Source organism: Halichoeres trimaculatus, unplaced genomic scaffold (assembly GCF_033239565.1).
Source record: "Halichoeres trimaculatus isolate MK-OKI-2021-1 unplaced genomic scaffold, fHalTri1.1 fHalTri1_scaffold_17, whole genome shotgun sequence".
Taxonomy (NCBI): Eukaryota; Metazoa; Chordata; class Actinopteri; order Labriformes; family Labridae; genus Halichoeres; species Halichoeres trimaculatus.
The window spans coordinates 16,330,586-16,345,099 of NW_027437195.1; the positions used below are offsets into that span (position 1 = coordinate 16,330,586).

Genomic DNA, 14,514 nt, shown 5'->3' on the forward strand with positions numbered 1-14,514 from the left:
GAAGAGATATAGTAGAGTATGACATGATTAATTATACTAACACGAGCACCCTCCTTGTCCTCCTTACTGAGAATCTAAACTCCAAACAAACTGGTTCAGTCACGTAGGTAAATCTAACCTCATTTGCAAACTTTGTACAACCCAGTTTCAGGGTAAAGTCACAACAAATTTAGTACTAAAATGACAACTCCTGTACACAGCCATGGCAATCTGTTCATTAAATCCTTTGTCATGTTGAAGCACAGATGCTACAGGGAGGGGGACTGTGGAAAGGCTTCAGTGAAAACAAACAGAGATGATTTAATTTAAGGCGACACGTGCCAGTGTGAGGGAATCTGAAGACAGAGTTTACAGACTGCCTGGGCTGCTGACTAAAGGCACACTCCACAATGGAGAAACTATTTACAAAAATCTCCTTAATGATTTGATTTATTTGTAGGGGTGGTGTTTTATTCTCATCATAAATGTCTCATTGACTTCAGGACAATATAAAACATTTAACACTCCCATAAATGCACTTACAGGATCACAGTTTGGTAAATATCTGCTGTCTTGCCATCAATTCAACTCTAAAATCTGCCTGTTAAAGTGACCGTCATCAATACTCCTACATTATCAATGTATCATATCCCTAAGTGTGACAAATTCAAAGAGTTTTACCCAAGTCTGCATTTTCTTTTAGATCAGTGAACTTTTATGGCCATTTTTTAGCTCAACTGGTCAACTAGACAAAAATATTTCTACTAAATTTTAGCCACTGAGCTCTGACATCAACATACTGGAGAGAAACTAAAACCAGCTGTGTTTTAACTGGACAAAAAACAATCATGTTTTTTTTCTGTATGAGTCATTAGAAGCCAAAATGAAGATGAAAATGTGGTCTGTTGTAGAAATGTTTCTAGCTAGCATCTAAATTCATGATGCTAGCAACTTTTTAAGCTAATATTGTCATATATGAGTTAGATTTAAAAAGATAACTTAGCATATCTTTACATTAAGCCTAGACGTAGCAGGAACTAGTGGCTGGTCTCCATCCAATGATCAAAACAAGCTCCAGTCGAAAGCTAATTCTGGTTTTCTTGACCACAATTACATTGCTATATGGAAATGTCAGACGGAGATGTTCACCGTTAACATCTAAGCTAACGTTACACATGTAAGCTAGTTTTTCTCAGCTTTTGCTCGCTGTCTAATGAGTTGACTTATTTATAAGGCTTATATTCACTGCCACAAAGAGGATCAAAAGGGAAAAAACACAGGTGTTCAGAATTATAAGTACAACTATAGCTAGGTTACTAGCTTAGCTTTACATAATGACTCAAAGCAGGAAAAACTGCAGGCTGTCCAATTACCAAGACAAGCTTGGGTGGAAATTAATTCCCTCCGAGCTACATTGGCTTTTCATTTTCAAACAACAGATACAGGAGTAGTATCAATCATTTTCTACAGTTAGTGTATTAAGTATATTTCTCAAAAGACACTACAGATTATTATTTAATGTTGAGTCTCAAATTGCCACTAAATTTATGTAGGAATAAATTTTACTTTAATGTGTCAAAATATAAAGTAGGTCCCAAATTTTCGGAATGGAGGTTCACTTCCTGTAGTTCTGACTGTGTGTGTTGTTACAGCTCCTGTGTAAATGATTTTTAGTCTGTGTCAGTTTTGGCGTACCCTGTGCATAACTAAGGAAATCAACAAATACTCTGTTTATTTTATCCTTCCCATATTGTTTTCTGAATAAAAAAATCATTCTTATTTATTTCAAACATCACATTTTCACTGCAATTCTTTGTTGTGGAAATGTATTCAAAGGCTGTTTGCTATAACTCACTCTGTATGGCATCTGCCCTGTGACAATGGTTAAAGAGTATTTCAAATAGTCACATAGAAATACTGAGGCATACTCAAACTGGGGCATCAGAATTAATTTCATTACCAGATTCAAACTTCTTACAGGAGAGTTAAGTGTTGTCCAATTTGAAATTAATGAAATAAAAAGTCCCCATTCTGTGCATCCTTCTCCCTCAACCAAGCATCTTTTGGGTCAGAGATGCCTCCACCAGTAATCCTTCACTCTGGGAGTAGAGAAATCATCATAGAGTGGTCTGGTGGGAGGCAATTCAGCCCCGCCCTCATCTCTGTGGGTGACTAACAGCTGACCTTTGCTCTCTCTCCAGCGTAGGGTCGTAACAGTAAGTGGGAAGTCGACTCTCATGACAGTGCAAGGCAGTGAAATAAAGGTCTCAAAGATCCTGAGGGGATGATGAGTTTCCAGGCCTGCCAGGATGTGCTCTTACTAGGCGGATCATGAAGACATCTTTACAGTGGCCTGGCCATGCCCTTACATTTGCTTTATGGCCAATAGGGTGACGAGGAAAGGAGTATAGTTAGATGACAGTAGAGGGTGGATAGTTTTCGTTTCTGTCTCTAGGGACAGAGTCAAAAGGGTCAGAGCTGATTTCCCTTAGGAGGTTACCTCTTATTTCACCATTTATTTCCAGCTTAATTGGGGGGCTGCTCTGTTGATTGAAGGGTTTATAAAATAAACCAACATCAACACTTTTGCATAGATCAGCGAATCACAGCTGGTTTCTTGATTCCTTTATCACACAAACATCATTGCATACCCTCCTGTAGGCGTCCCAGTGAAATGCTGACAGGCAAAAGCTGCTGGATGTATATCACAATCACCCGGCTTCTCATTGGCTGATTGGTGCCTCCATTTAAACCGTGCTGTTTTTACAGCAACCTAAAAATGTCATCTTGGTTCTGCGCACCATCACTTAGCAAGTCCACCCAGAAAAGGAGGCTTGGACACCCAGTTCCAAGATGCCATCTTAGGTTTTCTCACCTCTCTGTCATTGATCTCAAAGGTTGGGTGTTGCCTTTTTATTAAAAAAAAAAAAAAAAAAAAAAAAAACGCCAGGCAATTAGGACAAAGTGCCAGATAGGGAGAACATCCATCACACCTGTCAGCTGTAATTACCATCCAATATGGGGTGAAAGCCTCACCTCGCTCTGTGCACAATAGCTCCATACACACACTGCCTATGTGAGGGCAGGAGAGGTTCAAGAGGAGAGCAGATACTACGATCCAGGATGGATATTTCATTTATTCTTTCTCTTGTTTCCATCCTGTATTGTCCCCCTTTCTCTAAAATTCATCCTTGTGTCTCTCGTGGTTTTACACTGGTGTTGCAGCTTGTGAGAAATTTATCTCAGACAATACAAATGGATTATGATTAAAAGACAATCAATGCGGAAAAAGCCCATTAGGCCTTTTGTCAACAGGCTTTCCGTGAAGAAAAACATTAATACCAGATAAGCAGCAAAGCAACAAGAGCCAGTAAAAGGTGAGAGTATTTTAGGGTTGTAACAGTTCTCTCTCAGCCAGTCATCACAAAGATATTACAACCTCATAGCTTGACTGCTTGTTGTGCAACATGTTAAAGAAAAAGCCTGAGGAAGTGCTTTGTAATTTGCATAATTTGTTCACACAAAAACTTAATAAGGTGGCAGCCTGCTGATTACAAAGGCAAACAATTGAATCTAACTCAGTGCTCGTAATTAAAACTTTGCACTTAGTTGCACAAACCAGAAAATGCGTCAGCAAGTACAACGGTGATGCTCAGCTGCAATAAAGCTGTGGGCAATTAAAGGAGACGACGGCGCAGTTTATGAAACGATCCATCAAACAGTCCAGGGCGTAATTTCAGGGAATCATAATCTGACGATGGGTCCCACAGAGATGCGTCCCATGAGCTCTCAGAGGAAAAGCTCATCTAGGAGAGTGCGTGGATGTGAGATGATGTTCCTGCTTTGATGGCATGCTGAGCAACAATTCTTTGCATCTCCTCCTCACTGCATCTGCAGTGAGGACCTGAACGAGAATTAAGTGAAGGGGTTTCTGGTTTTCACGTAGAGAGTGCACTCTTTTATCTAGTTCAGTTTTCTGCATTACTTCTTGAGAAATTTAGGTACAAGTGTGTGAAGAAAACTGATTCTGTAACTTCAGAGAAGAAAAAATTCTAGATGTTAATGGAGAAAACATCCAGCGCAAACAGTATGGATCTCTTTGATCTACTAAAAGTGATTTTGATCAGAAAGAATCCAAACACACAAATGGGGAGTAACTGCTCCTACCTTCGCCTCGGACGTTGGCTCCAGGTAACACAGCCGATTGCCGAGCCCCTCGGCAGCCAGGCAGAACTTGCGATTCTCCTTCTGGATGCAGGCCACGCACTGGAGCACCACTTCATCATCCTGTCAAGACAAAGCGTACTTTAGATCGTGTGTCTGTGCATGTGAATGCAGACCCTGTAAGTGCACGGGTCATGTCCTGAGAGAGCACCAATTCATGCGTACACATGCCCACCATTGTCCAGGGAGCAGCGGAGACTCTCTGGTGCCACTCATGAGCATTTTCCCCACAGCAGATAGAGGCACAGGACATGAATGAAAGGATTCAAGACTGACAACACTACTCTAACTCAAGTCGCTTTATCCTAACAACAACAGCATAACTAGTACAGTGAGTTTTTAACGGACTGATTAAAAAAAGAAGACACAGAACTACACATTCAAGAATAAACTGGAAGCTAAAAAGTAACCTGACACTGACATTTTTTTAAGTGTTCTGAGTAAGACATGGTAGAGCTCATGAAATATGAATGTGAGTCCAAAAACTGTTTCAAGCTGAAGCTGAAGTGATGTTTCTATTAGTTAAAAAAATATTCTACAAGTAACTGAGTGAAGTTTATTATAAACAGCTCATTTTAAAAGCTTACATTAACTTCCCCGCTTTAAAAGTGATAACGTGTACTCCATCTCTGTGAAGCTAATTGGGAGTTTTACCCTCCAAAACGTGATGATCAAACATAGACCTTCCACTGCTAATGCCTTTGAATCAAACTAATCTCCTTTGGGCTGTTTACTCAGCACAAATGAGGCAATTGATTAGAGCGTTACACGTTTAAAGAAGAAATGAATGCATTCATGTATGTAGAGATAAAAGGCAAGGCACAGCTTTGATGCTGCATCAGTAATTACAGGACATTAAGTGAGCCTATATTTGACCATGTGTGCCTATAAATGCCAAATTTATGGGCATATCTATTAAGGAAATATCTTCTCTGACTCAGCGCACTAAGATTTACTTCTTTGACAAGTCCGAAATATAAGCATAGTGTCACAGCAATGTAAATGCAGCCTTTGATGGGTGAAAATCTTTATTGCCCATTACTCTGTACTCTTGTTGGCTCATAACTGTGGAACAGACTTACATTGATCCGAAGTTTTTTTTTTAATTTTTGGCAAAAATAGGAGTGTAAATAAAGAATTTAAATTCTTAATGTCTTTTACATTTGTTTCAATTGTAGCCGTTGTGTAAATCAGCAAAGGCAGGTGTGACAGAGAGTAATCCCCCCAATAAATGTTCTTCTGGGAGCACACTGACTGAAAATAAACATCTGATGCTCTGGTTGTGTATAAATGAGATGATTGTGTTTAGAGCGTTGGCTCTGTAAATGCTGAATTGGACATAGTTGCTCTTTGCGATAGCAGAGCGAGTGGAATTCTGCTGATATGGGCTGCAAAGGAACGTGGGAAAGGGAGAGGGAGGGGGGCTCCTGCACAATGGCCAGCTGCATTATTTAATGTACAGGGGGAATGTGCTGAGAGCAGAGTGCAGCAGTAGTAGTAGTAACAGTTAAGCACTCCATTACAGTGCAGCATGACGCACAATACAGAGAGATAGAGGCAAAAACAGAGGAATTAAGATGTGTAGCATTTGTGTTCCTCAACGTGCCCAACACTGTATGCAGAGAGCTTTTAGTTAACGTTTGTGTGTTTAGAAGCCCTGCATGAAAATCAATATGACGTGCCTCAGGGCCAACAAAATGCCAGCATGACACATTTTCGTGCTCCGGTTGTTGCTCACGTGTGCCTTGGATGTGGCTCATTCTAATTCTAATGCCGACCTCATTGTAGAGATCAGTTTATTAAACAACACAATCACCTCAGTGAATATGCTGCCAAAGCCATTTGTATGGTGGTATAATTTTTTGTAAAATGATTATAATTTCAAGTGCAATGCAATGTCCCAACCAACTTCTTTAAAACAAGATATTTTGTGAAAAAAAAATGCTTTTAATGATACCGTCTTTGAGGTAAAGTGAAGTAGTCCCATACACCAATATGACCAATATACTAGTGCTGCACGATTATCGCAATCGCAATCGCAATCGCAATGTCAGCACATGCAATTCAGATTTTTCTCCATGATAACCAAGCAAGTCTGTAGACTCATCATGACACAACTTTTTTTATTAAATCACAAGCACAATCGCAATTGCAATATTGTCCACCTAATCGCAAATCGCACCTTTTCCCCAAATCCTGCAGCACTACAATATACTAGTGCAACATGGTGTTTCACCCAGAAGATGTGGCTCAAAGAGGAGTGGGGTCTGTTCACTACATGAAGCATGCGGAATATATATAGAGAGGCTGACCAGTCTCGCAGCTCTACTTTTTAAATTGTTCTCTCCTTTATTAGCCTTGAGAAAAAGCAGCTGGTTCACTATCAAGTAAATAAACTCCATGGAAAGCTGGTTCCATGAGACTCTAGTTTAAGTCAACACAGTAACCAGTAGAGGAGGGGAAGGGGACTGGTCTCAGGGAGTGAGCAGTTGACGAGAGTCCACTCACCCATAGGTAGGGATGGGTACCGCATTCGGTGCTTTTATAGGTACCAACCGAATTCTGTCAAAAGTACCAAGTATCAATTCACGTAAAATCGAAAGGTACCATGTTTAGGTACTTAAGTGCATCCTTGTGACTGGAAGGGAGAGGTTTAGTAGGCGATTTTCCATGCTGAACATGAACACAGCATTACAAGTTTATAAACTGAAGATTAAATAGATTAAATTGAAAAAAAAAATAGTTTAAACTTTGAAAATTGATATTTATAGCCACGTAAACTCAAAAAAGTACCAAAAATTTGTACCATTGAGTACCATTACCGATTGCCATGTACCGGGCATCAGTACCGTATCATTTCAATCGTAGAAGGTACCCATCCCTACCCATAGGCTGGGCTCATGGTGCGTTCCATTTACATCGGAACTGGAAAGTAAGGAGCAAGAATGACGTCTCCAAGTTAGAAGCGTTCCAGTTGACATAACAGCAATAAACATCAAACAGTGCAATGTATACAGCTGATTAAGTGTCACAAACACTAGTTAGAAATGCTGAGATAAACTGAACATCACAGGAGCTTAATTACTGTTACACCCCGGGTAGCCATCTTTGATTGTAACTCGGGGGTGGTGTGGATCCACTGAGTCCCCAGGAAGAAACTCAGACCTCATGGGCGGTTCCAGTGGACATTTCCCACTCAGAACTCGTAAATTCCACCTTCCAAGTACAAAGGGAATGCACCATCAACTACAAGTGGCTGGTAAGATTACAATAACGGATGCTTCAAGAAGGATGAACACAATAGAAGTCTCCATACTTTTGAGGCTAATGCTAACTGCTACGTTAATTTCCGAGTAATAATAAGGACTGAGAAACTGACTTTTAAAGCTCTGCCACAGTATACGGGAACTTGCTTTTAATATGATAGATGTGCCTGTTGGCAGAGTGAAGCTACACAACTGTCCTGACGAGCATATGAAATAACTAGGCCAAAATATTTGTAGAGGGATAAAAACAGTGGGACATCAGTTTCATTCAAGTGGGAAACTCTGGAGAGAGAAAACTGTATTTATATGTCAATCAACAAAACATGACTTGACGTGCACTGCTTCTGATCTGCAAGTGACAAAAGAATATAAAACTCTCTGTTTCACATCGAGAGCATTTTTTCATAAAGTATGATACTGGTGCCTGAATTACAATTAAATATAAATGCTTAGCATTTATATTTAGCAAAGTCAGTGTTGAAAGACATATACTTACATATACTAACATAAATGTTCTTTAATACTCACACATTCAATATGATAACAATAACTATGTGATGTATTGGTGGTAACTTGTTCAAAACAGCAGTGGAAACACACAAGGAGTCATCTGGAACACATCTCAGTGTCGTTTTTTTATTAGTGCTGGGCAAGTTAACGCGTTATTTTCGCGTTAACCCGTCAATCTATTAGCGCCGTTGAATATTTTATCGCACATTAGTGCATGTTGCTCACATGCTTTTATTTTGTAAATGTCTGTTCCTGACCGCAGTGGAACCGGAAGTGAAATTGGCGGAAAAACACGATGAGTAACCAAAACAAGCATGGAGAAGAGGGGCAACGCCACGGAACTTAAAGGCGCTCGCCGCTTAGTGTATCAGTCCACGAGCACGGCGTGCCAGATATAAACAAACGCAGGTAGTCTGCCAGGACGAAGAGACACGGTGAGAACTAGAGCCTTATTTAGCGGTGTTTTTGTGTGAAAGTAACGCGCTGAAAATTCTCTAAATAAAGCGCGAATGCAGACCGATGTCAGAGTTTTTCGGTGGGAGTCTGTTTATTTGTGTTTTTGATCAAGTAAAATATGGCCCCGTCTGAGTGCAGAGGAAACTGGCAGAGGAGCAGGGAGGGGGTGTTTGGTGTGTGCGCCCTGGGCTTGTGCTGCACAAAAACACTGCTGTAGGGGTAATTTCTGCCCTAAACTTTGTGATAGGACCCAACTTGTTCCATCCCAGAGTGTCACTTTAATGCCCTGACAGTGGCAATAAGCTTTAATTTTGTATTTACATTTTGTAAATTTGATTTGCACTAAATATGTGATTTAACTATTACTGTTTAACAAGTACTGATTTAGTGTTTGCATGACAGCTGTTATGGCACTTTCACAACGCGATTAATTATGATTAATCACGGAAATAATGCAATTAATTACAATTAAACGTTTTAATCGTTGCCCATCCCTAGTTTTTATGTCAAAATATACTCATCAGATAAGTATTTAATGATGATCTAGAGCTGTTTGCAATCCATCTGGATGTTGCCAGTACACGGAGTCGCTGTTCAAGTCCAAACATTGGTGTAACCAAGAGATAAGCTCACAAAGACCCAGGATAAAAAGGTTAAAAGAAAAACTAGTGAGCATGTAGCTGACTACAGAATGACTTTGTCCAGCATTAAGCAACAGTTACATTAGCGTCGCAATAACTCAGTGAAGCTGTTGCTAGAGAATTTGATGAACTTAACACTCCAGCTAACCCAGTCTAACATCTAGCAGTAGCTAAAACATGCTGCTTTATTAACAAAGTAGCTTGTAGTATAGTCACATCTTTGTTTCTATTAATACAGGCTACTAACTTTGTATCTTCACCAGAAGTATTGTCTCACTTGTATCATTACTGTAGACTACCTGCTGCTGTGGCCCTGATTGACTCCAGCTGCTTTAATTACTATCAGTCTTATATGATCATCATTATAGTTGTTGGCCCTGTTTTTATACAGCAACATACTTTTATTATTGGGTCTGTGCTTCGCAAGCATTACACACATTCAGACGACTTCATTTGCAGTGTATCCATAAGACTCTTTTTATCTCTCTTTTAGCCCCTCTTCCATGCCACTTTCTCTGCTCTGCTATTTTGATCATTTTTCTGAGAATACATCTGCTGTGATCTGGGGCTACATGATTAAAAAAGGAATGACGTATTGAGTGATTGATCCCAGTTCAAGGGTTTGTTTTCACATTAATAATGTGATTAAATATGTCTACTTGAATAACTTCAAAACCTGCATTAGCAAATCTACATCTAAATACACACTGATAAATACAGTCTATGATTGTAGGAAACATGTACCATTATAAGAATAAGCAGTAGACATAATAGAGACAACACTGACACCTGGAATTGATCGTTGCATTCACTGGGCTGTTATGGGAGAGACTCTGGATAATGCTAACAGTCTTGGATCAATATGAAAAGGTTATTCAGCTGAGATGCAGATTGAAATGAATAGCTCTCTATGGTAAATCAACACTTGGCTGAGCTGGAACATGGGATCAGTCTACGTGATGAGAGAGCAGGCACAGGGCTGCACCGTGCCGTATGAGGACAGTATCGATCCACACACCCCATTCATGCCTGTCTGAGTGCCAAGATTCACACGCAGGTGAGCAGCACACACACTCATACACACACACACACTAAAGTGTCACTTTAATCAGAGAGGCTAACTCATGTCTCTGCCTCTGTCTAGCTCACGACTGGACCTGTTACCTTGCCTCACCCCCCGTACTGTGGTAAGAATGTGACGTCTCTCCTTCTACGTCTGTTCCTCCCTTCATCCCCAGCCTCTCTCTATGACTCCCCTTTTGCATCTGACTGCTCCAGAGGAGGAGGGGGAGGCACTCACTGCTATCAATCATTCATAAAGCAAAGCACTAAGTGATGTTAGCCAGACTGCAAGGAAAGAGGATGCTCTCCTCGATTTAGGAAAGGTTCAGTTTACAAAAAACCTGGAGAAAACATCAGACTTAAGGGAGTTCTGTGACTTTAGGTTGACTCTTTGCAAAGACCCTGCAGCAACATGTAGATAGGTCAAGAAAAGAAGTACAGATAACTTTTTTACCACTACATCAATGGGTTTACAAAATTGTATGAGGACATTTAATTAACTGGTTTGATAAAACCTTCAATCAAATCAGCAGTTTACGTACAAGTATCCTTTTTTTCAAAAGGAAAGAAGACATGGCAACACTTGCACATACAAGGGTTATGGCTGTGTTTTAGTATTAGTTTGCTAATATGAATTAAAAATGCATGCAGGGTATAAGGAAATTATGTGATGTGACTTCACTCACTGTGTTCATAATACAATATAAAGTGTGGAAAAAAAGTATTAAAAATGGGACTGTCATGTTTCCCTATATATTAAACATTAATATAAAGTCACAATTGTGGACTTATTGTTTGTAAGTTTGCATACCACTACAACAGAAATCCCTGAAACTGTATGTACTCATCTTAATTTTTTTTTTTCTAAAATTTGCACAAGAATTCACAAGACTTGCTAAAATGATAAGGTCATTATATGAAGAGCTCCAAGCTAGTTTGTGGAAGGTTGGAGGGGCCACAAACACCATGGTCTGCCTATAGCTCTGCCCCAACATGCCTCTTGAGGGCTGGCCAATCAGAGGGAAGACACAGCTGCTCCAATGAAGTGCTTTGGATGTCAGGGTGTGAGAAAAAACGTTGTTTTTCTCTCTTTTTTTTTTTTTAGCTGGGAATCAAGTAAAGCTTTCCTTCTTTTCATTACAGCTCCTGTGAGGATATTCAGCTGTATATTGCAAAGAGCAAAATGACAATAATGCTTTTTGTTCACCTACAAAGCAACCAAAAATGTTTGACAATGTTATCATTTTAATGCCTGTAAGGGCTGTGACATGCGTTTACACACAGGTAAACACAAGTCACAGCCAAGATGCCAGAGTTACAGCCAAGATGCCAAGGGGGCAAAACTTACCATGAGCTTTTGATTTCAAAGATTTTACAGTATATACATGCCAAAGCAAGAACAGTATCAAGTCAAGTCAAGTCAAGTCAAAGTTTATTTATAGAGCACGTTTAAAAACAACCTTGGTTGACCAAAGTGCTTTACAGGGGTACAAAACAATCTCTCATACACTTTATATTAAGGAGCCAAACATTAAATATGCATAAAAACAGAAATAAAATAAGATAAGGATAAAAACAATAAAAGTAGAGTAAAAGATAGGAAAGGGAATAAAATGTAAGGGATTAAAGATAAAAAGAGATAAAAAACCAAAATTACTCATTTAGTTGGTATCAAATGTTTGATTAGTAAAAGACAGGGGCAAGCTCAAACTTTAACAAACATTGGTCCAGGACGCATCCAAAAAGTAGGTGAGATGCTAAAGTTAGCCTCCTTGGACTTTAATTACATTACTGAGAGCAAGCTACAGCTGAGTATGAGTTTCTATGCACCCAAAGGTTCCCATACAGTAAGGCCAGGTCCATACACAGAGTAGTTCAAATGTGATACATCAGTCCTCCTGATAATAACAGTAATATTAAGACGACAGACTTTAAAGTGACCCAGATTCTAGTTTGGAAACTCTGTCTCAAAACACTGAGGAGTTGAGTCTCAACTTCATGTTTCATGGCAGAATAATCTGACTTTACTCTCTGGTTAAAATGTGTGTATGTTGCTAAATAGCCCTAAAGACAATTTCTGGCACTTTTTGTATGAGTGACTGGCATTATTGTGGCGTATTTGTGTTACATGTTAATGGTATCATGATGTATTGAGTCTATCATTTTTTATTTATCTCTCAGTCTCATGTGCTGTGCTCTGACCTGCTGGGAGCTACAGCTGAGAATAAGCCTTAAAGCAAATTCTGGCATGTTAACATAGCTGTTGTGCTGAAAGGTTCATTAATTGACATGTTTCCTTTAAATAAATAAATTAATTAATAGATAAATAAATAAATAAGAGGGACTACTTTGTCAACAATGGGGGCTAAAATCAACACAAACAGAAACTCTCTCACAGTAGGATTACTGAGAATGCTCAAACTATAATAATCATAAATCTCCTCGTCACCATGTAGCCCTGAGGTAAACACAATGTTTGTGTCCAAGGTTTAACTTTCCAATATGTTAGCTTGTGAGTTAATATTGCATATAGATACTAATTAGTATCAAACACAAATTTCTCCTGATAGTGATATTGTTAGGAAAGTACTTGTTTCCCATCAAAAAGGACTCAAATATTTGAGGCTGTTTTTTAATCCAATGGTGGCAATTTGGATGAAAATTCTGAGGTAGCTATAATAATAAGAACTATTTTTCTGAACATCCAGCTCAAGGAAAAATGATTTACCTAACCGTGACATCATTGCCTCAGCTCTCTATAGATTTAAAGAAAACAACTGCTCTTTAGCATTGTGGGAACTGAGCTGAGTCTCCAAGGGCACCTTGGGATTGAATTCCCCTTCATCATTACACTCCCTCTCTCATGGTCCCTCACTGCTTTGTTCTCTGTAAATCCAGGCATTTGTCATCTCCACTGTGTAAATATATATATGTGAGTGTGTGTGTGTGCATGTGTGTGTGTGTGCTGGTGTCTGCTCAACAATAGAATGAAACTCCTATGAGACTTGTGTGAGTAACACTGAAGCATATCAAGTAGCGGGCTGGTGGGTGACATCACAGCTTGTTTTCTTGGTTTCAGCCAATAGCAGACCCCTGGTGCACCAGGGAAGAACGGTATTGGTGGAAATGTTTTGCATAGTGACAGGTAGGCGTACCAAAGGTCTCCTCAACAAGGGTGCAGAGAGCCAATCGCTGCTCTGAGCTGCATATGGCTCATATGAATGACATGTCTTAACACCAGAATCCAGCCAGTGCTGCCCTTGAGGTTTAACCTTGTAGTAATGCTGGCATAGGCTGTGTTTAATCACAGAAAACACAGCTTGTGATAAATCATCATCACAGATGATAGCAACAACAGATTCCAGGGTCTAGACACAAGTAGGTAATGGGTTGTTAAAGCATGTAAACAAATTATCCTGGCATTTTATCTCTTGTAGGTATGCATTTAGTTAACAAGCAGCTATTTCTCTCCCCTTTTTTCTCCCTCTGTGCATTTTTTATCTTCACCTCTGCATATATCATTTGGACTCCAGGCTTTGAGACAACAAAAAGGAGTCCTGAAGTTTGTTGAGTCTAACTTGGTGTTTTTCTGCTGCAGGGTCTCTCCAAACTACTGGAATGAAACAGAAGGAACCTGATCCAAAAAGCTTTCAGGAGTCCAAAGTATCTAAGCCTGTGTCTGAACAGATGTTTACAGCGCTTTCAGCAGGTAGTGCAGTGCAGTGCAGTGGGTGCCATTCCCTCATGGAAAGAGACTCCTGCCACCTTATCGTGCATTTTGCAGAGCTGCAGTGCTTTGGCAATGTATTCTCAAGTACATCCTGGAGGCGCTACAATAACTACTGTGAAGCTGGAGTCACAAACGTCTCACAGTCTCAATAAAAAAAGAGGCTGGAGCAAGAGAGGAAAGAGCAAAGTACCTCTCTGTAAGAAAGTCATAATGTTTCCTGTTTCTGTGCATGCCGTGAGCTTGGGTGGGATGGCAAGTGAATTGCTTCAGTATTTCATGTGTTGCTCCAACACCTCCCAACAGGCCTGTATTACCACTGCTTGCACCATGTTGCACCAAGAAGTCTTCGCTGTAATCATTCATCATCTCCTTTGCCAGATATTTTACCTCCAGTTAAAGGCATCAAAGCTGCACAGATGGGAACAAACAAAGTGGGGACAGGGGTTACACCTGCCTGGGACAACAGGACAAATCATCTTTAATATTTCTTAACATGCATCTTTGGAAACAACTTTAAACTGTGGTTTAGTTCTTACTTCCCTACAGTAAAATCATTAACTCAAACTAACTACCAATTGCCTGTTTACATACAAAAGGAGTGTGAAACCCTAAAGGAGTCCATAAAGAAAAGGCAATTACACCTCCT

At 39.8% G+C, this 14,514-nt stretch overlaps 1 protein-coding gene across 1 annotated transcript in view; it reads right to left on the reverse strand.

Moving 5' to 3' along the window:
* Positions 1-14,514, reverse strand: part of LOC141806323 (ryanodine receptor 3) — a 125,771-nt gene that overhangs the window by 86,034 nt on the left and 25,223 nt on the right. The window contains exon 3 of the mRNA XM_074691773.1: positions 4,147-4,266. Within this exon, the coding sequence (XP_074547874.1) occupies positions 4,147-4,266 (120 nt within the window). The remainder of the gene's footprint in view (positions 1-4,146; positions 4,267-14,514) is intronic.